This window comes from Thermobia domestica, chromosome 10, assembly GCF_964235325.1.
Source record: "Thermobia domestica chromosome 10, izTheDome1.hap1.1, whole genome shotgun sequence".
Lineage (NCBI taxonomy): Eukaryota > Metazoa > Arthropoda > Insecta > Zygentoma > Lepismatidae > Thermobia > Thermobia domestica.
The window spans coordinates 129,784,939-129,807,446 of record NC_137463.1 but is presented as its reverse complement, the minus strand read 5'-3'; the positions used below and the strand labels follow the sequence as shown (position 1 = coordinate 129,807,446).

The following is a 22,508-nucleotide window of genomic DNA, read 5'->3' as shown; positions in this document are numbered from 1 at the left end:
TGAGTTCCAGAAATAAAGATGATGGAAGCCAAAGTGCTGACCACACACCAAGTAACTGAAATCCATCTCGTTGACCGTAGTTGTTTATGGGCTGTAATTGAAGAGAATATGATTTAGTCTTCTGCTGTAAACCTATTCTTAGTTTTTATTAATAGAAAAATCTAAAACGGTCTTTATGCTTCTAAAATCCTACTTCATCCTCTTCACTGAAAAAAGAAAAAAACTACAGAATGTCAAATCTCACTTAAAATTGTAATCGTATTTTTCTCTTTGCTGTTGTCCAACCTGATCAATGTAAAGTCAAAAGGAAAGCAAGACAAAGAATTGACCACTAGTTGTGTAGCTGGAAACCCTACAGATGCAATGAGCCATGGAACAACACGTAGCAAAGCTCGTATACTCTGTAAATATGTTGTTAATAGCCGCAAGTTTAAAGTTGTAAAGGAACGTATTTTTTTCTTATTTTTATTAAGTTTTATGATATTTCTATAGTGTCTTGTGTGAACTGCAAAGAGAAAGATAATACATTTATCAATTTTGTTAGGGATTGGGTCCTTAAAACATTTAATTAAAACGAGACGTAGTACAAAGATACGCGTACCGATTTCATTCTCATACTAAGAAGTAAAAGATGTATTTTTTATTGTAACAGATAACAGCTATAAATGTATAACAATAAATATTACATTATAAGCACAAAGTAGGAAGTACACTTTGGTATCTATAGACGTACCCCATATTTAAAAATCAAGAGTCCGATTAAATTAGTCCAGCTTATGAATTTGGACCCAGTGCATACGCTGATGTGCAACTTTGTCAGCTAATTTTCGTAAACTCATAAGCACTTCCAACGTAAATCTCTTTGCAAATTAAAATACATTATCATGATAGCACAGAAGCTAAAAATACGAGTAACCATATTCCAAAATCCCTTCATTCGTATGATAAGTTGCCCTTACTTAATGCAGGAGGAACACGCCGATAAAATCGAAGCAAATGGGAACGAAGAGAGAAAAAGATTGGAATTACGTGTGTGTCAAAAATGAATTTCCCACTGCATGGTTGATCCAACTACATTTTGTGGATGATTCACCAACATGATATTTCACAGTACAAACGAAAGTAAAACATAATGCGCACAATTACAGTTCGTAAGTTTGTTACACATCACTACTGGAAAATACTGGAAGTTTCTAACCACATCTGAAATCGTATTAATATTTTCATTTCAAATGTGTTTAAAATCCCATTCTTAGCAAATCAAAATCCCCTGACTCTTAACAATATTTCTTGACTCTTTCTGGTCTTCTCAAATTCTCTGACTTTTCCCTCTTTTCTACTTTTGTTGTCATCCTTATTTTGACTTTATCCAAAGCATGTGCTTCAATCCGATTGTATCCATTCTGTTGTTTTTACATGTTTCTTCTATTGTAGTTCAACATATTGTGTTTGATACCATAAATCTCTAAATTTAATGTAAAACTACCTAAGGGTACAATTCATTTACACTGATCATGTACGCTCTCATTTATAATACGCATCAAGAATTTGAAATTCCCATATCTAAATCGATATCATAAATTACGGTTAATCCAATTAAAATTTACACTGTACGTTTCAAAGATCTACTTAAAATATAGAAAATATATAAACCTCGAGTAAAATTTTCATTATTCATTCTCAAATATTATAAGGCAATTTTTATTTGTATTTTTTACTCAAATAAATAAAGAAATTATTATCAGAAATTATTTTCTATTTCCCAAACAACAAAATCTTATATAATAGTTCAGTTAAGTTTAGATACTGCAGTTAAGTTTGGATATTAAGACTACCAATCAAAATAACACCATAGTGAATTACAAAATAGCAGCATACAATAATAAAATAAACCTTCATATATTTTTATAAAACATATCATAAAGCTTATGAAAACTACAACTCTAGTAACATGTCTAGTCGAAGAAAATTTTCTTTACACGTGGCTGTGTTACTCTAATACATTATCTATAAAGCAATAGCTAAATTGGTTATTAAGTTACACTATTATACGGATATAAAAAGTACACAAATATTCAGTACACGGATACAAAACATTCACAGTACAGTACAAAAATATTAAAATGAACTGCAAAAGTAAAACAGAAAACTGATTATTTTTAAATCAGGAAAATGTATTTATTTCTTAAAGAAATTAAATCTGAAAACAAAAAAGAAAACTTGAGTTAAAAGCCGATTTCGTCTATGAATTTAAGGCAAGCATGATGATTACTCGTTACCCGCTTCGTCGTCACGCTTGTGTCTTTCACGCCGATCGGACACATGTGGTTTCCTTGTTGAGGCACCTTCTTCATCTCTGTCAAATGTCAGGTGATCAGAGTCTGTCAGTGCGTATGATTCCGAGCCAGCAGCAGGAACAATCGCACAACAGTGTTGTATATGACTGCGGTTTCCTTCCTCCATATGTTGTCTGTTTCTTCCTTTAAGTTTTTGTAGTATTTCCGTCCTGTACTTAGCCAAATCCTTTATAAATTCTTTATAGCAGCAATACTAGAAGAATTAAGAACTGTGTCAAACACTAGTGACAGAAACACTTTAGGTAAGTTAATGGTTTCAAAAATAAACTAGCATATTTAAAGAACTTTGAAGAAAGAACGATCAAAGTACACTTTTACTGTAAATTAAAAAAAAAAAAAAAACTTAAAAAGGATAATCTTTCTGGGTCACAAGTCGTCCAGAATGAAGCCTAGTGGAACAGACAGTATTCAGAGATTCGAAACGATATAACATTAAATACAAATTATTGGAATAGAGTACATTTCAAAACAAACTAATAATTACTCTTTTATCAAAAACACATAGAAAAGTAAAATATATTTTAAGAATTACATGACTAAAAGTAAAAGTGGGAAGATCATCCGGAATAATATTTGATATTACTTGATATTACGTAACAAAAATCACAAGTAAGTACCTTCCGTGCAAGAATAATAATGTTTGGTAAATTATTGCTTTATTCATATATAGTTACTCTTCGACTTTCGACGAACTTCGGTTACGGCTGTCCGATCATAAGTTGATTTAGTCATTACTTAACATGGTAGTACCTGCTATAAAGTATAATAAGAATTACCATTTTGATCATTCGTCAGTCGACAATTTTGGCTGGGATTACACTTGTTACGGATTTGTTGAGGTTACACTTGTTACTTAGATTACACATTGGATCAGAATTCGTATAAAATTTCTCCGTACAAACTCCTGCGAGTTAAACGAAATAATGATTATAGATATGGTCATATTACTTCCGTCCTATTTGTATGATCGTTTATATTTCTATTATATATATTAGGGATACATCTGTCAGCCTAAGAGCTAGTGCGTGTGCCGATTCCTGGCGGGAGAGCACAAAAACTTTTATTTTACAATCACTCACTTTCATTTATCATTCTTCTCCTTTACCTTAAAGGACATCTCCGTGGTATTAAACTAAAACATTTCGTTTCAATTTGATACTCCTGCTATTCTTATTCTTATTATTGTTATTGTTTATCTTTTTATCGCTAAGGTTGTTGACAATAATAACTACCTAGCTTGCCTTTTACAACTGGTCGTAAGCCGCGTCGGCTTTAAGTGCAATTTATTTTCTTAGTTGTTATTTAGTAGTAAGTTATTGAAATTATATTTCAACGCAACTTTTATGAGTATTTCAAGCTTTATATTTATTCAAAAAATTCTTATAAATACGTCAAAATGCTATTTATAGTGTATTTTTATAAAAGGTACTAGCTGAACCTGCGCTCTCTACACAGCGCATCATTCGCATATGAGCATAAATCTCCTTCTCATTCTTGACAACATATGTACATGTCTCTTTACAGACACAAGTGAAAGACGTCTTGAAAAAAAAAAAAAAATCGGCAAGGGGTATTAAAGGGGAGATCTTTTCGATTATTTTTTTCAATATCTTCCACCGTTTGCAAGATTTGAGCCTACTTCCGGTTGGAGTTTCTAATTCATATATGACCAGCGTTTTCTTTCTTTTTGCATGCAGTATGTAATAAGCAAATACATTACATATACAATATTTTATAATGTCAGTTATATATGGTGTTCATTGGGCCAAATATTCAAAAAAATAAAGATTTGTCTTAAACTCGAGAATGGTTATCCTTCCTTTTTCATTATTATTTGGCCATGAAACAAACGCTTAAGACATATACAACCCCAATATACAACAATGTGGTGTTCGAATGTATAACGCATAGGCTATGTGATGCTTTAGTTTTGTTTTTTTTAAAATTTCAAGCTTCTAGTGTATCCTAAAAAAATGCAATAAAGAAACAATGGCCATGTTTTTTTAAAAAATATTCAATTAGAACTGGACAATCTACGCAAAATTTACAATCGATCTGTGAAAACGACATCTTTTTAGAGCCTGTAGTTTCCAAGATCTCACTGTCGAAAGGATTGACCACAAACATATAAACGTCCTCAACATATAGTTTAAAAGAACTCGGAAGATGGAAGCACAATTTAATGCATTGATTTTAGAGAAGACTTATTAAAATACAAAGGCTTTGAACAATTATTTTATATCATAAACTTTATGAAAAAGATTTAGTTAACTAATTTAGACTATTTAAAATTACAAATACTTAAAATGTTTGTCTCTGTTAAACGTGAAATCACACACAACCATAAATGAAAGATTTGAAAGCTTAAGTTATAGGTTAGAGCTCAGGTGCTTTTAATTGCTATTGTAGCATTTTAATAGATAGATTTTTGAAAGCTATGTACAGCCACGAACATAAATAAGTAGAGGTTGGAGCCATAAAAAGTAAAGATTCTTACTTCTACTTATTTATGTCCGTGACTGTACAAGTAATATGTGATTAGCGGGCTTCGTATGTATCTTATTTGATATTCTCTTGTCTCTAATATCTTGTAATCCATTTATGATACAATTTTTCATTAAATAATTATCTTCTACTATAAAGTTATGTATTTCAAGTATTTTCTTTGCATTATATGCTTCTGATACATATATATATACATATGTCAGCTCATCTCATAAGTAATGTAGTTTTGCACTGTGAGAAAAAGAACGCTAACTAATTTGAGATGCTAACGTTAATTAAAAAACTAGACTTCATCAGACTCCACAGCACTCCTCTACCTGTCAGTCAATTGTTGAATCACGCACTGAAAGAAGTCATCAGTTTTGGTGGCAACGAACTGGATCACTGTTCGTCGCACGTCATCCTCATCTTGCAGTTTTTTTTTCAAAAAAGACGGTTTTGCAGGTTGCGAAAAAGACAGAAGTTTGTTGGTGAAAATGCTGGGTAATTAATTTTCTCTCAGCTACATACCTCGACCTTAGCACAGGTTCTTGTTGCTGTGTAGGCGCGCGTTATCACTTTGGATGAGCACACACTTGAGATAAACCAGAACAGGACGTTTCTCCAACAATGCAGCCCGTAAGCGTTTCAGATGTTGACAGTAGACATCTGCATTGATCATCTGGTTACTTGGCAAGAAATCAAAATGGGATTATCTTACGGATATCCCCAGGGGTGGTTTTAGGATTTTAATTTTGTATAGGCACCCTCCCTCGATTATGGATACATATACACATTTGATTGATTAATGAGAGAAGGAAATTACTTTTACAGTAGTGGTTGATGCTATTTCTTAAATAATTATCTACCATTAATATAAATAGTGCAAAATATATCTACTCTTTATTGCAGTGGTTCTCAAACGTCTTGTTACTGCGACCCACATTAAATAATAAAAAGTATTTTGTGGCCCACCTACTATAATTCAAATACACATTGGCATGCTAATGGTGGTGTATTTCAAAGCAGTTAAATTTTGTAAATCATATCTCTAATCCCAGTTCGTCCAATAACAGTGATTAACATGAAATTTATTTGGGAATGTTGTGAACATCCCGAGGAACCACCAATATTACAAAGTAGAGCTTGATTCTTAAATTTTAATAAATTAAAATTTAGTTGATTTCTTTTAAGTCTATCCTAAATATCTCATTTCCAAACTAAATTGTAATGCCAATTTATGAATATAGTGGCCCTGTCGGTACAAGAATATCAGTCGGTGACGATCGAGCAAGTGTAATGTGAATTTATTTCTCAATAACTGTATCTGTCATATGAAATTGGACGCACGCGAAAATAGGGTTAAAGTGTTAGAGCTAACGCTACTCCTGACGCAATGCCCTACCCCGTGACAGATTTTGACTCACCCACTCTCTTTCCATCTCTTCTAACTGCACAACAAGTCAGGGTTCTGAGTAACTGCTTACTCTTCACTTAATTAACAAACGCTTCCAATTTTAATTTTCTGAACAGTACCTCACAACATATGTTTCTGCATCAAAATAACATTTTCATAATTAAAAGGAGAAACATCTCGCGACTCATCAAAAAGTGGGCCTGGACCCACCAATGGGTCGCGACCCATACTTTGAGAAACACTGCTCTATTGTATCTTTTAGCGTTTATATATTTTTCAAAATTTTTGCCTACCCGGCCTACCCGCTAAAGCCACCACTGAATATCCCATCAAACACTCAACATCACTTTGCAAGACTGGAGGTCTTGTTTAATCACATCTCCTGCATCCCCTCTCCAGTGGCGGATCTAGAAGGTAAAAACTGGGGAGGGGGGCAGCCAGGACCCAGACTAGATAGGTACATCATTAGTTTACTATAAACTTTCAAAAATATATAAATAATAGCCTAAATTATTTTTGTCTCTGAAAAAACTGAGAGTCCTAGGTCCCCCGGCCCTGGCCTACATCCGCCACTGCCCCTCCTTTTTTTAGGTGCTCACTGATGTTTACGTGTAATGTTATGATAGAGGAACCACTTTACATCCCCAATCATCGTTCTGCCCAGAAATGGCTCGCGTGTGTGACGGATGGGCAAAGAACTACAAATCTCCACTCGCTGCTGCTTCTGTCGAGGTGTTAACGAATGGTGAGTCTACGACTCAAGATCCTGGAGATGACGATGAACGGTCGAATGGGTAACATGGAGTTCGCTGGCCAGTTCTTCAACAGTTTGCATTGGATTTGCCTCCATACTGCTGCAGATCAATGTTGTCCAGATGCACAGGTCTCCTTCTCGTGGCTTCTCAGTGAGGCTGATGACCCCAGACCGAAACCTACGAAATCACCTCTGGCGCTTTCGCACATGTACAGCACCCTGATCTTATACTGCACTGATGTTTCGTGCCATTGCGCTGGATTAAGGTTCCTAGTAAAATTCATATAGCATGACATGTGGTCCTACAACACTGCCATGATCAAACACAAGCTATAATTTCAAAACGTGGAGCATACTGTTCTACTGTTCTCCTTCTACGAACTGATGCATTGAAATGCCCTATATAGTACAGTTATGGGATGTGCCGTCTACTTTACTATTCGCTCGTTCTTCGATCATCAACGGAATTCATCGGTCATCGAGAAAACATTACTTACGGGTTGAGCTAGTACATACATACATACATACACACACTATATATATATATTGCACTTTAATATATATATTGCATATTATAATAATAATATTCTATATTACACATATTAATATTACATATATGTACATAAGATATAATATGTATAATATAAAACATATAAACATTATAAATTAAAGTGGACTGTGCATAAAATAAAGTGTATAGAAAGTATATGAAAAAGTATATAGAAAGGAATCAAAACTCTTATAATACCTTAATTTATTTATTTCTGGAACTAATAAACCCTGTACGTGGCCAGATGATTCGGAAATTGAGTCATTTTGTTAAGTATACGATCACTTAAAAATGTTATTTCATTAATATTTTGTTTTTATAGTCTAACAAATTAAATTTTTAATCGACTTTCTTCTAACATTCATTTCCATAACTTGACAATTCCCACCCTCTTTAAAAACTCAAACAAGCAATTTTAAGATTATTTTTGTATTGTAGGCTATATACAGTATATATAACAAAACACTTTTATTTTATTTAACTATATTATTATTATTACCGGTACTTATATTTAAATGGGCTGATTTTAATAGCTTACTTCAGTATCTTCTTTGTTTCCTTCAGATTCTCATTAAATTTTACGTAAAGAAATTCAAACTTAAATATGGTATACGCGCAGCAAAGTTTGGTTTCATAACATATATATGTATTATTTCAAAACAGTTAATAGTTAAATATTGCCCTGAGGTAATTACTATTACTCTATATTCTTTAATAATATAATACGTTGCAAAATTTGATAATGCGAGCAATATTTTTTCATATTCTGTTCAATATTTTTTTTCATGGATATTTTTAATACAATATTTCAATTGCAAAATTAAAGCGATACCTCAGTTCCTTCTGAACCTGGATCATCAATTATATTTCTTGGAGTCGGTTCATCAAGTCCAAGCATCCCAAGCCAGTGGACAAAATCTTCAGTTCTTCGACCGCCATACCAATATTTTATAATAGAATATCTAAAAGACACGAATAATCAAAAATAAATTCGATATTAGTCTTGAAAATACAATTTAAATTACAGTTATTTCATTTCTTTACCTAATGTAATCACACGAATATCATTGGCATGTTAAAATTGAGGGGACAAGAGCATAAAATACCCAGTGATGTAACTAAGGGGGGCAAACGGAGCTTGTGAGCCCGGGAGCCCGATTGAGGGTACACAAAATTGGGCAAATATTTATTTTCACTATAAGGCAAGGAAAGGAGTTCTAGCAAACTAAAGATCATAAAAAATACCTCAGAAACCTAATAGGACAACAACGACTCACCAACCTTGGGATCATATCTACAGAGCATAAGTTAGCTCCAAAGCTATCTTTTGAGAACATTGTAAAAACCTTTGCTGCCAAAAGAGCCTGCAAAGTTAAATTTTAATTCCAGCTTTTTGTGTTTTCATTTAAATTATATCGATTTAAGAGTTTTGCAAAATGTCCGAGTATAATACTAGAGACAACAGCTTGACTGTCATAAAATTCTATTCTAAAACAACAGACTGTTGATTAATTCTACACATATGCACATCCCGATATAATTCCAAACACATTGTGATTTTCAGTTATTATGATAAGAATATAATAATAAGTCAAACATGCTACTCTCAGATTATTTGGCAAAAAATTACTAATTAGTTTTATCTTTTATCTTGTACTAAAAATTAAATTATATACTGCAATTTTGAAACCAAGCTTTAGCACTCGAAGAAAAATGGAATAGGAGAATTACTGTATGATGCCAATATCAGGTGTAGTCGGGGAGCGTTTTGGTTTGGTTGGTCAGAGGGGGGCCGCTAAGGCGAGCTCTTGCCCCAGGTGGCAGCTAGCCTAACTGCGTCGGTGAAAATACTTATAGATAATTAAATTTACAGCAAAATCACGAAATAATTGGGGAGCTCTTTGACTTCAGAGGTAACGAATTCTGGTTTCTACCTCCATCAGCACAATTTATCATTTTAATTTTCTGTCATGCTGTTGTATTATTTTCTTGTTCTTTGTTTTCTTTCCACCTTATATCTTATTACACCACTCACAATACAATTTGTTTTCTAACAATGTTCTAATCTATTTTTATGAGTTTATCATTTTAGCCAGCTAAGCTTCTCTTTCCTGCTCAATACACATGTTAGAATTATAATCTTTGTTGTCCTGCTTTGTAATGTATACGTTTCTTCTCTTTTGACTACAATGCTTAACATTTCATTGATTGTTTTTGTAACTCTTCACTCACTGGCCTGCACAATATATTTTTCTTCTTCATCATCACCATCATCAAGAATTTTCACTATTACTTACCTGCTTATATTACTTACCTGAAATGCCGTCACAGGAGAATACCGTCAGCTCACCAGAACAGGAGGACTTAATCAATTTGGCTAGCTTAATGAAGTTAGATCATATATCGTGTGGAAAGGAAGACGAGATATCATTATCCGGTACTGATGCAGATCCGGTTTGTCCAACATTTTATTTTATGATCAGAGGGACAAGGAAAAAACAAAGTGCAAGGAAGACACAGATGAGTCAATCGTAGGATATGAGCAATTGTCTATTTCTGGTTCAGTGGAAGGAAAACAAGCAAGTAACACATTCATAGGAACAATTGAAACTTCTCAAATTACACCGCGGAAACGATTTAATCAGGTATTCGCAAAGTGGTTTGTCAACCGAAGAAAAAGAAGAAGTGAACGAGGGAATGCTAAGAGTAGTACTTGGCTGAAGCAGGTCGAGGAGAATAGAGGTCATGCAGCGCCGAAGATTATCACAATACCTGAGCAAATGCAAGATAGAGATCAAATTATTTCCCAGCTCATAGAAAACCAAAATAAAATGCTGGCTCAGATTAATTTTTTGATGGCTAGATTGAATCAACAGAAGAAAAAGAAGAACTTCGTGGATTGGCAGTATAGCGAGTCTAGTTCTGGTTGATATAATATAAATTTTAAAAAGGTGTTATTTAATTTGTTTTGTTATAGTTCTGATTTTGTAAAGCGGGGAGAATGTTGGATATGTGTGAGTGGCACAAAGTGCTTTCAAATGTAATACGTACTGTTACGTAGTTAATGAGTTTATAGCATGTGATAAGAAACAGATAGATTGATGATCCAGACAAGATTACTATGATTACAAATGTTAAATAAGAAGATTTAAGATTTAGATTGTGATTCAAGTAAGATAGCTAGATTATGGAATACGAATAATTTAATGAACCAAGGATAAAGTAAAGGTACAGATTAAAAATAAACAGATCGAACAAAGTAATTGTGTTACTAGATATTAACAGTGGGTAAGTATAAATAATATATATATATATATATATATATATATATATATATATACTGTATATATATATATATAGAATTGTATATTGTAGTATATTGTAGCATGCTTTGTTAATGACAGTACGAGCCGCCACTGTGTGCAAGTATTAAATTCTTCTTGGCACTATTCTTGATGCCGTCCTCATTCCCTTCATACAACCATTATGAAGCTCGTAAGAAGTTCATAGTTGCTAAATTGCAGTTCCAAACGTATAGAGATTTAGTAATTGTTCCATACATGAACAAAACTTGCATAAAAAAATTTCAGAGTAATAAAAATGAAATTTGTGATATCATATAAAGGAAATAAAATAAATAGAAAGATAATAAATAGAATATATTCTATTTAATAAGTAATAAATAGAATATATTAATAATATGATAATAAATAGAATACATAATCATGCTAGAAATGTTACTACTGTGAACCTTTCTATTATGTGTATTTACAATGAATTTTATATCAAGGGAAAAATTGGAGTAGTAAAGAAACATAGTACAGGAATAAACTTTAATTTTATGTAATGACATTTGTGATAATGATATCCCATTTCTTGTCTTAATTTTATTTTTTAGTATTAAGGTTTGGATTTTTCGTCCTAAAGATATGAGCCTCAAAAAGGTTCCTTACAATATCTGATGCTGCATGGTATAAAACCTCTATATCCTGCATACTACTTAGGTTTTCGTAAATATTTAGACAACTCTGAAGTAGGTAAAGAACCTTAATGGCATTCCTTTAGTTGATGTAAACCATTTACAGTTGATGAACTTCGGCAACGTGCAGCAATCATGTGGTTTACTATGCCCCATGAAGATTTCCAAGGTTTCATTCTCTCTATGTATCGTTGTATCGCAGCCGTTCTAGATGTGCATGATGGACCCAGCGTAACTGACCAGGGTTTTATTGCTAAATTCTTGTGGTGTGGTGTGTCACACATCACACAAAATGGTAAATACAGGATAATACAGCGGAATCTTTTTAATTCGAACTTGGATAATTCGAATTATTCGATAATTCGAACAAAAGCTTATTCCCCTTGAAAACTGTATTAGAAACAATGGTAAAAAAAAATCGTGGGTAAATCGAACATTTGAACCTCCTGTTTGGATAATTCGAAGTATTTACAGTGGAAAAATTTGCAGTGTTCGACAAATTTCAACTGGTTTTTATTTATCTCTTATCTTATTCAGAAGCGACCATGGGAAAAAGAAATTTTCTTGATACCACCTCAGCTAGACTCCCTCCCGTTATAGAGAATCCGGTAGAAGATGGTTGGTATACGCATCTCTCCACCTTGTCAATAACCTGGAAGTGTCCATCCCTTCTGTTGAAATGTCAATGATCTTGAATCCTGTCTTTCGCTAGCAAATGACTTGCAAGAACGAGATATTTGTGCAATTCTTTTTAACAACTAAAACAGTGACAAAAAGGTAAGAAGATTCGTTTGTGATCTATTGGCGTGCATTATGCACAATGTCGAATTGCGGCGCCTATTCTAATTCCTTATGAAAATGTGGTGCTTTATAGGTAAGGTGCATTGCATGTTAATTAGTTTTTCATATACAGTACAGTTATTTTGTTCCCTTGATTTTACTTTAAAATGAGAGTTTTTGGGTAATTCGAATTTTGGATAATTCGAATTTTTTCTTGTCCTCTTGGACTTCGAATTAAAGAGATTCCACTGTAATAAATTCACATTTACACCCTAAACTGTCTGCCATATTCGAGGCTACTACTTCTCCTCCTTTTTCGTGTTGAATTTTTAATGTCTACTAGTGAATATAAAATAAATAAACTTTTATAGAGCTTCAAGTTCTACAATTACTATTACTTAACAAAATATTAATTTCCCCCCAGTTTTTTTCACTTCCTCTGTGTAAATACTTTCAGTCTTGATCTGGTTTATTTCTATATGTATGGGGAACAATTCCCCCTGTCCTCCGGATCAGAGATGGCATTTGAGAAATGTGAGCATATATTATATATTCTCTTTTGGAGTATAATATAATACTTCTGTAGTTGACTATTTATCATAATGAAACCCTGATTGAAAGGTATAATTATTACTTAAACTTTGTTAAATTAGGCAACAGGAAGATGGAATGGCCCTCCCAGCTCGTCTATTCGTTTGCGCGCGCGCCTTTGGTGCACGCGATTCAGGGTCTTATTAACGGTGGAAGAGTACTGAAAGCACTGCAGTGGTTCGGATTTCATTTTAAATTGTAGGTCCACGTCTCATATGGCCTCGGGGCTCAAAAGGGGCACTAAACCTCAATAAACAAAAAAAAAAAACAAAAAAAAAAAAAGAAAAGAAAGAAAGAAAGAAAAAAAAAAAAAGAAAAGAAAAATAGAACACATCAAATTCTGTCCTCACATTAGATATAACTTCTCATAACATTAATAAACATTAAGAATAAAGCAGTCTGTTCTTTCTTCCATTCTCTATTCGGTTCACTTGTATTTGAAATACTTGTTTCAGGTTAAGGTTCCACTGCTAAGATACTATGTATGAGTACAAACGATGAATAGAAATAATGAAGCAAATGCTTCAAAGCATAAACATGACGTAAGAACATGTGATTCGAAGGAAAAGGTCGAAGTATGAAGAGCATGTTCTTCGATATATATATATATATGAACAAGCTACCTTTTACTTCGTGCTTATACCTCCCGTGATCGAAGCAAATGCTTCAATCTCTGAGTCACGTGACTACATACTGTAAGCCTCTCACTTACAGTTAGTATACACACGGCAAAAACAACTTGCACAGTTGAAGTTGGTGTTCCACGCCTAGTCGTAATCCTGGAAATTGAATCAGAGTCTGACAACAAATAAATAGAGTGCCAAAATAATATGATGATGTTTTTAGTAACACAACTCAAATTATAACTAGAGCATTTAGAATAGTCACAGCTACCCGATGTGAAAAAGAAGAAAGAAACTACAATGAAAGCGCTGGTGAATAAACCTTGGTGAATCTAATTACAACCCAATCAATGATGCAGCAAATTAATAATATTAAAGGCAGAAAAAAAAAAAAAAAACAGAAACAGAAACAGTGTCGGTGGGAGAGGATGTTGTATGAGTCAGTACAATATGTTCCCCACTTCCGCCAAGGGACTTTGTGGTGAGAAAACACCATGTGCTTGGGTTTTCTCTTGGTTATCCCGTTTTCTCTCACTTTCGTCATTCTACTGTCATTCATGTCATCATCACCGTTTCCCTTAGCTTCGGTGCATAATCGAGGGACGTTAAACTTTAAAAAAACAAGGTGACATCAACCCATCAATCAGCAGATTCATATTACGCTTACGGTAACTGGTATTACTATGGTACACTCTACTATTAATGCTGTTTTAACTTATTATTTCAGAAACGTTATCAGTTGGAGCGAATGCAGAGGCTGGTGCATTCCATGTATCAGCCTTTCGTAGTATACGTTCCGAAATGCATTTCACTGTTTCATTCACGGTACTTTGGTGCTTCACCTATACGTTTTACAGTACTTCATCTATACCCATTTGATAACCTGGATCTGCGATGTCCCACAGAAAAATGTGTGTTCTTTTGTTTCGACGTGAGTTCTCCACCTCTTCTTTCTTCACTTTCACTAAGAAAAACATTACTCATCTATTCAACATTTTCTCCTGAAAACCGATATAGAGTCCTTTAATCTTCATTCTTAGCTGATAAGTGTTCTTATGGCGTTTAACACAACGTACATTCACTATCAGTGCCATTGTATCCATGCGCAATGTTACTAACACTATACCTTGAAATTTCGGAAGCATTTGCTTCTCGTTTGAAGTGATTCCTTTGCTTTATTCATATCACGGCTGAAGTAGTAGCATTTACTTCAGCATCCTAAAGGACAAGTACTTGCTTCTCTTTATTTACTAGGCTCAATAAGAATATTGTGATGAGTTGCAGTCGCAAGGATTGTAATCGTTTTATGAGAAAAGTTGATTATCTTTCAATTTTATTTAGTGTGGTTAGTACTTCATTCTTCTTCTTAAGTATTTACCTATTACAAGGAATGTTCCTATTTGCTTATGTATTTATTCTTCCATTGAGTTTCTACGATCCGTGTAACGTGGGTTCCTGTCACCACGGCATGACGAGTCCTCGGGTTGCGGATCGAGGAGAAGGCCTCTAGGTATAGAGGTTAGCTGCGAATATACTAAATAAGCAGTCGCGGACAGATGACTAGGAGTGGTCCTCCAGTTTCGGGGTTTGGGTAAGGCTAACAACCTCATCCTGTAAAAAAGGCACTTGTTCAGAAACATTCACAAAAGCCTCGGACAAGGACTGATAACTTGGCACGACCTAAAAAAAAAAAAAAATAAATAAATAAATAAATAAATAAATAAAAAAAAAAATAAAAAAATAAAAAATGGACATGATATTTGGAACTTGGAATATTAGAAGTCTTTATAGGGCAGGCGCGTTAAAATCCGTAACGAGTGAGAGAAATATAGGATGGACCTAGTAGGAGTTCAGGAAGTTAGGTGGGAAGGAAATGGATCGGTTAATTCCGGAAATTTTACGTTCTTTTACGGACAAGAAAATAAAAACCACCAGCTAGGAACAGGGTTTTTCGTTCATAAACGTATATTACCAGCAATTAAACGGGTTGAATTTGTTACTGACAGGCTTTCTTTTATTACTCTTAAGGGACGGTGGTGTGATATTATTGTTTTAAATGTACATGCCCCAACTGAAGATAAGGATAACGATATAAAAGACAGATTTTACGAAGAAGTGGAAAGGATATTTGACCAACTCCCGCGATACCATATGAAAATTCTATTAGGGGATTTCAATGCGAAGGTAGGATGAGAGGGTATTTTCAAACCCATTATAGGAAACGAAAGTCTGCATAAGGAAAGTAATGACAACGGTGTTAGACTCGTGAACTTTGCAACATCCAAAAACCTAATCGTGAAGAGTACAACATTGCGACGTTCATAAATACACATGAACATCACCAGACGGAAAAACACATAATCAAATTGATTACGTTTTAGTAGATAGAAGAAGGCAATCTAGCATAATTGATGTCCGGTCGTTTAGAGGGGCTGATTGTGACACTGATCATACTACCTGGTAGCAGCGATGATAAGAGAGAGATTATCGTTGAATAAAACAAATATTCAATGTCCGAAAACGGAGAGATTCAATTTAAAGAAATTAGATGAGAGTCAGGTAAGAGAGGAATACCAGATTGAACTTTCGAATAGATTCTCGGCTTTAGAAGATTCGGAGTGCACTAGTGTTGAGAACACTTGGATTGAAATTAGAGATAGTATTAAAATTTCAGAAAAAGAAAAATTGGGACACGCGGAAATACATAGTAACAAACCATGGTTCGACCAGGAATGCATTAAACTAGCAGAGAACCAGAAAACAGGCAAAATTACGTTGGCTATAAAATCCGAATGAAATAACTACACAAAATGTCGTAGACAACAGGCGAGAAACTTCCAAAACTTTTAGAACAAAGAAACACGACTTTTTGAAACCTAAAATTAAGGAACTTGAGGATAATAGTAAAAATAAAAACTTTCGGAACATGTATAAGGGAATCAACGAATTTAAGAAAGGCTATCAACCTCGTGCTTATACATTAAAGAAAGCTGACGGAACAGTTCTCACAGATACGGATAGCATTTTAAATAAATTGAAAGATTTCTTTAACGATTTGCTGAACACGCAGCCAAAAACTATTGTGCGTGGAGAAAAGGAGATACACACCGCAGAACCGTATATTCCAGAACCTAACCGAATAGAAATAGAAACCGCTATAAAGAACTTAAAGAAACATAAACCTCCGGGTGTAGACGAAATTCCGGCTGAGTTAATTTTAGCTGGAGGCGAAAAATTGTGGAACAAGATACACAAACTCATTCTCCTTATCTGGAACAAGGAAGAATTGCCGCAAGAGTGGAAAGAATCAATCATTGTTCCAATTCACAAGAAAGGCGACTGTAATAATTATCGAGGCATTTCTCTTCTTCAACATCCTATAAAATCCTTTCAAATTTTCTATTAGCAAGATTGACCCCATACGCAGATGAAATTATTGGAGATTATCAGTGCGGATTTAGACGAAATCGATCAACTATCGACCAAATATTTACCATTCGACAAACACTCGAAAAGAAGTGGGAATACAATACCCTGGTACATCAACTATTTATTGATTTTAGAAAAGCTCATGACTCGGTTAGGAGAGATACATTTTACAACGTTCTTACAGAACTTGGAATACCGAGAAAGCTAATTAGATTAATTAAGATATGTTTAAATGAATCCCAAAGTAAAGTCCGGGTAGGAAAATTTTTGTCCACGAGCTTTCACGTCGAAAATAGCCTGAAACAAGGAGATGCGTTGTCGCCATTATTATTCAACTTTGTTCTGGAATACGCTATAAGGAAAATCAAAGATAGCAACCAGGGCCTAGAGTTGAACGATATTCACCAGGTTATGGCATATGCTGATGATGTAAATTTAATAGAGGATGATAGGAGAACAATAGAAAGAAATGCAGAGATCTTATTAAACGCTTGCAGGGACTTGGGTTTAGAAGTAAATGCAGAGAAATCTAAATAAATGAAAGTGCGTTGTGACCGTAATACAGCAAATTATAGATGCGTTAAAATATTGAATAATATTTTTGATAAAGTGGATACTTTCAAATATCTAGGATCAATATTAGCAGCCGAAAATCATATTCACGAAGAAATTAAATGTCGACTAAAAGCAGGGAATTCACGTTATTATTCAGTTCAAAATCTCTTGCCATCGCGAATTCTGTCGAGGAATTTGAAGTTTAAAATATATAAAACGATAATCATGCCTGTTGTTCTGTATGGTTGCGAAACATGGCCGCTTACTCTGTGGGAAGAACATAGACTGAAAGTATTTGAGAACAAGATCCTGAGACGAATATTCGGACCCAAGAGGAACGGGAATGAGGAATGGCGGAAACTTCATAACGAGGAACTACATAATTTATACGGTTTACCAAACATTGTTAGGGTCATCAAATCTAGGAGGCTTAGGTGGGCAAGTCATGTAGCTAGGATGGAAGAAAGTAGAAACGTTTTCAACGTCTTGACTGGAAGGCCAATCGGTAAACGACCATTAAGAAGACCTAGGCGGAGACAGGAGGACAATATTATTATGATGGATCTCGCAGAGATAGGAATACAAAGTAGAAACTGGATCCAGTTGGCTAAGGATAGAAGTCAGTGGAGAGCTTTTGTGAACGCGGCATTAAACCTCCGGGTTCCATAAGCCATAGAGTTAGTTAGTTAGTTTTGAGTTTCTACGATTTCAGCAAATGAATTCAAGTTTAATACTTATGTTTTAACAGTAAAAATATTATTTAAGAAAAAATATGATATTCTTACGCTAAACCATCTTCAATCAGCTGTTGAACTTGAGGGTTTTGACAAACTTGGATGAACTCTTCGTTTTCATGGTTCCGTCGGATATCGACCAGCTGCCATGGAAGGATCAGTCCAAAGCGTACACATGACATCACCTTTTCTACATATTGTTGACGCCCATTCCAATCATACAATAACCACCGAATACCAGCCATGAACACCTCCATTTCACTGCAAATATTTTTAAAATGCATTATGTTGGTAAAGTTACGACCATTAAGTTGCGTGACTCATTTGTTTATGTATTACTTTATTATTTTGGATTACTCTCAAATTAAAGTTGTAACTTTATGTATCTTTTATTTTCCCCGCTTATTAATTGTTCATAGAAAGGAATCAAAATCTGCTACACTTGAAGTGAGAGGCAATCATCTACTGGCGTTGTAGAGGTTAATAGTAACATATATCTGTGAAGATCGACTGGACTAGATAGATAGCATACTTTCATTATAATGATTTGATCATTATCAGAGTTAAGAACTGAAGTTAAAAACATGTCAACAATTGTTATATAGGCAAATCAAGAAGAAAGGGGAAGATGTTCTTTATTGTAAATAAATTATTGTAAATATATATCAATACAATGGTTTAGTATTTTGAAACAAACTATTAATTTTCAATGTTTGCAACGTTATAGACACCAAGTAATTGCCATTGAACAATATACTAATTTTTATGTTGTGATGCTGATCAGCAGATAAATGATTATTAAAGAAATAACACCTCCTCTTTTGCCTAGGGTTAAGAAGTGACAATACTAATATTTGTGTCGAATTAATTATAGACTGTGAATACTGACAAAAGAATATTACTTTTCTGCAGAGTATTAATAATCATAACCATATGTTTCAGTTAATTCCTCAAACAAGTTACATCGGTGCATAAATACTTACTCTAATTAATGTTGGCTAGGGCTCTTCACAACCTACAAATTATAGCTAATTTTACGCAAGTACTAATGTCTAAATCTCTCGACTTCGGCTATAGTTAGCTGAGTTTATCGTAGTATTTACTGGTACAGAATATAGAGACTAATACAATCTATTTAGAAGGACGTAATTCAAAATATTAGGTTAACGAAATTTAAAACTAATTTTTATTGAACTACTGAGTGGTTGCATCCCATTTTCAACTTACAGTATGTAAGTGCAGTTATTATTATTATTAAGTTATGAAACTATCTTGGTTCTTGAATGCACGTGATGTAATATTATCTATATGCTTAGATGATCGGACTGAATATCATTCGAACTCTAAGCAATTAATAACGTACAAAATGTACAAATCGCAATAGTAAAATCAAGTAAATGAAGAAACATTAAAAATAGATAAAACTGGAGTATGCCATACTAATTCTCCACAGTAGTGTGCTTCATGTTCATGTTCATTAATTCAACGACGTTGTTCTGACATTTTCCAGAACTTAAATTTTATATCTAATTCGTGGAGTTGATACCTACTAACCAAAATATAAGTAATCTAATATTGGTAAATTTGCCAGGCTCGTTCCCGCTAGAGTTAATACAAATATCTCTATTAAATATTTGATTTGGTTGGCTAAGGACAGAAATTAGTAGAAAGCTTTTTTGAATATGGTTCGGGCCTATGGTGAAAGCCTTTGGGCTCTATAGGTCCTATAGTTAATTAGTTTTCTATTGTGTGTGATACTGTATATTACATACTAAACTAACAAATATTGTATTGCAATAAATAACTTACTTTATCGATGATTTCTATTGTCTCTTACAGTACTGTTAAAATATGTATGAGAATCATTCTTTTATAAACTGTAATGTGACATTTTTTAAAGAGCTAATGAAATAGCTAACAGACAAGGACAATATTACACTTTCTGAGTATAAATTTACTTTTAAAAAAGATTTTTTTAAGTTGTAAAGAATGATAAACGAACATTCTTTCGCCTTAAATATTTAAGTACTGGATTTAATCGAATTCATTCAGAGTGTTCAATCTGAACATCTTAAAATACATGAAAAAGGACAGAGTAGTGCGATTTAAAACAAACGAATACAAAAGACTTCTTACAATTAAAAGTAATATTGAAAAATTGCCAAATGAAAATTAAATAAAATGAGCCTTTAACATAGAGCTGTAAGTTTTACAGCTAAGATTTAAAATGGCATATGTAAACACTATAATATAATAATAATAATAATAATAATAATAATAATAATAATAATAATAATAATAATAATAATAATAATAATAATAATAATAATAATAATAATAATAATCTAAATTTTAAAGAATGAAAATGTGCAACCTAGACTACCGATCGAACAAGAGTCTCCAGGCGACCATCCCAGTATGCTAACTATTGCTCTACTCACAGATCAGTCATGCATTTCCAAACTTAAGAGCAGTGCTCTACGACACAGATCACGTTCCAAGCGCATATCTTTATTGTTTAAAATTCACTGTAATTTAACTAAAGTAAATTAGATGTTATAAAATATCGATTTATGTCTGTACTTCACAAACATAATTGTTATGTTACATAATTGATAAAATGTTTCAGTGTAAAATGGCCTAGTGCTGTATCTGAAACCTATTATAAATAAATAAAATAACTGAACTAAAAATTAATAATCACAAGGGTCTTACTTGTGAACAGCAATGTAGCTTGATTGAAGGATGGCACATACATCATCAACTGAGAGCTCTACAAAATCTCTGGTAGTAATGAGTACCAAAAAGAAAGTTGTTATTCGAGGCAGCATTACTTGTCTAATCTCTTTGCAAATAGTTTTGAAATTTTTAGCTTCAACATATAGAAGATACGCCGTTTCTTCATTAAACACTTCGTTCGAATCAATAAAAACCCAACACTGTTCTTCAAGTTCTGCAAAGTTAATATTAGTACAAGTTGCATGCATATTTCAACTGAATTAATCAATAAATACTTACAGAAAATTCATATCTTTGCTATAAAATAGTAAATGTTATTACTGTTAAAGTTCAATATACTGAATTATACTACTGAAACCACAGGATAAACAAACTGGTTACCCTATATCTGCTCCACTGGCTTAGTGGTTTCGCCTTTATATTCAATAATTGGTCTAGTACCTGGCTTTCAGACCACTAAAGAGCCAATCTGTAAAAGCAATAAATGCCAATTAAGGGTACGTTTTTGGATCAAAAGATCCAATATATTTCAGGCAACAATTTACTTGTATACCTTATCTCTGAAGAACTACATACACTGTAGCCAAATTCAAACTATCACTTAACTACGAATGATGTGCTTATTCCGTAAAAAATACAAAAACTCGATTTAGTTCAAATATTTTGTGGCCCCTGATTCAAAAAATGCATCAAAAGATCCGATATATTTCAATCAAAAATTTTCTTGTATGCCTTATATCTGAAGAACTACATATAGTGTAGCCAAACCCAAAGTATCACTTAACATAGTATGATGTGCTTACTCCGTAGAAAATACGAAAACTCGATTTAGGGGCGTTCAAAAATTTTGCGATCACTGATCCAAAAGCTAATTGTTGGCCAATATCTCAATCTTTTGATGCATTTTTTGGGCCATTCCTAAAATTCTTGGCCAAGACCGCAATCTTTTGATCCATTTTTTGGATAATTCCTAAAATTCCTGTTCATTTAATTTTGATAAAATCCCTTAAACAGATTATGTCTTCGATTTTCATTAAAGCTCCGCTTCCAGTGGAAGTTAAGCACGGAAACACACCATATGTATGTGTGCTGATCAAATCTTCTAATATAATATATACTTACTTATATCTTACTATTAGAACAGGTGGTTATCAGATATAGATAAGTTCATGAAATAAATAGAACAAGCTTTTGATATATATATATTTCAGGATGGAAAGAAGCAAATTGAATATGCTCATGAGCATACTTGACAAAAAGTATTCTCCGTCGCTTCAGGGTGGAAAAAGATATATCAGTGGTGTAAGGAGAACCAGTCCAAAATCTATTTTAGGATACAGCCGTTTAAAGATTTTTACTCAGTTTGTTAGGGCTTGTATTAACATAATGCTGTTCTTCAACGATTGTATTTCGAATACTAAGGACAAACAATCACTTGTCAGCAAAATCCACTAACAAAATGAGTAAAAAAAATTGTTAATGTTTTCATAGTGTTTGGACTTGTTTCCCTTTTTCC

The 22,508-nt window shown here is 33.5% G+C and overlaps 1 protein-coding gene across 3 annotated transcripts in view; it reads right to left on the bottom strand.

The window, feature by feature from the left end:
- Nucleotides 1-1,652: 1,652 nt before the first annotated feature.
- Nucleotides 1,653-22,508, bottom strand: part of LOC145662710 (kelch-like protein 6) — a 101,771-nt gene continuing 80,915 nt past the window's right edge. For all 3 annotated transcript variants that reach the window (XM_081728564.1, XM_081728563.1, XM_081728565.1), the window contains 4 exons: nucleotides 20,969-21,206; nucleotides 18,305-18,514; nucleotides 8,395-8,524; nucleotides 1,653-2,550 (listed from right to left, as the gene is read on the bottom strand). In XM_081728564.1, the coding sequence (XP_081584690.1) occupies nucleotides 2,269-2,550; nucleotides 8,395-8,524; nucleotides 18,305-18,514; nucleotides 20,969-21,206 (860 nt within the window). In that variant the 3' untranslated portion in view covers nucleotides 1,653-2,268. The remainder of the gene's footprint in view (nucleotides 2,551-8,394; nucleotides 8,525-18,304; nucleotides 18,515-20,968; nucleotides 21,207-22,508) is intronic.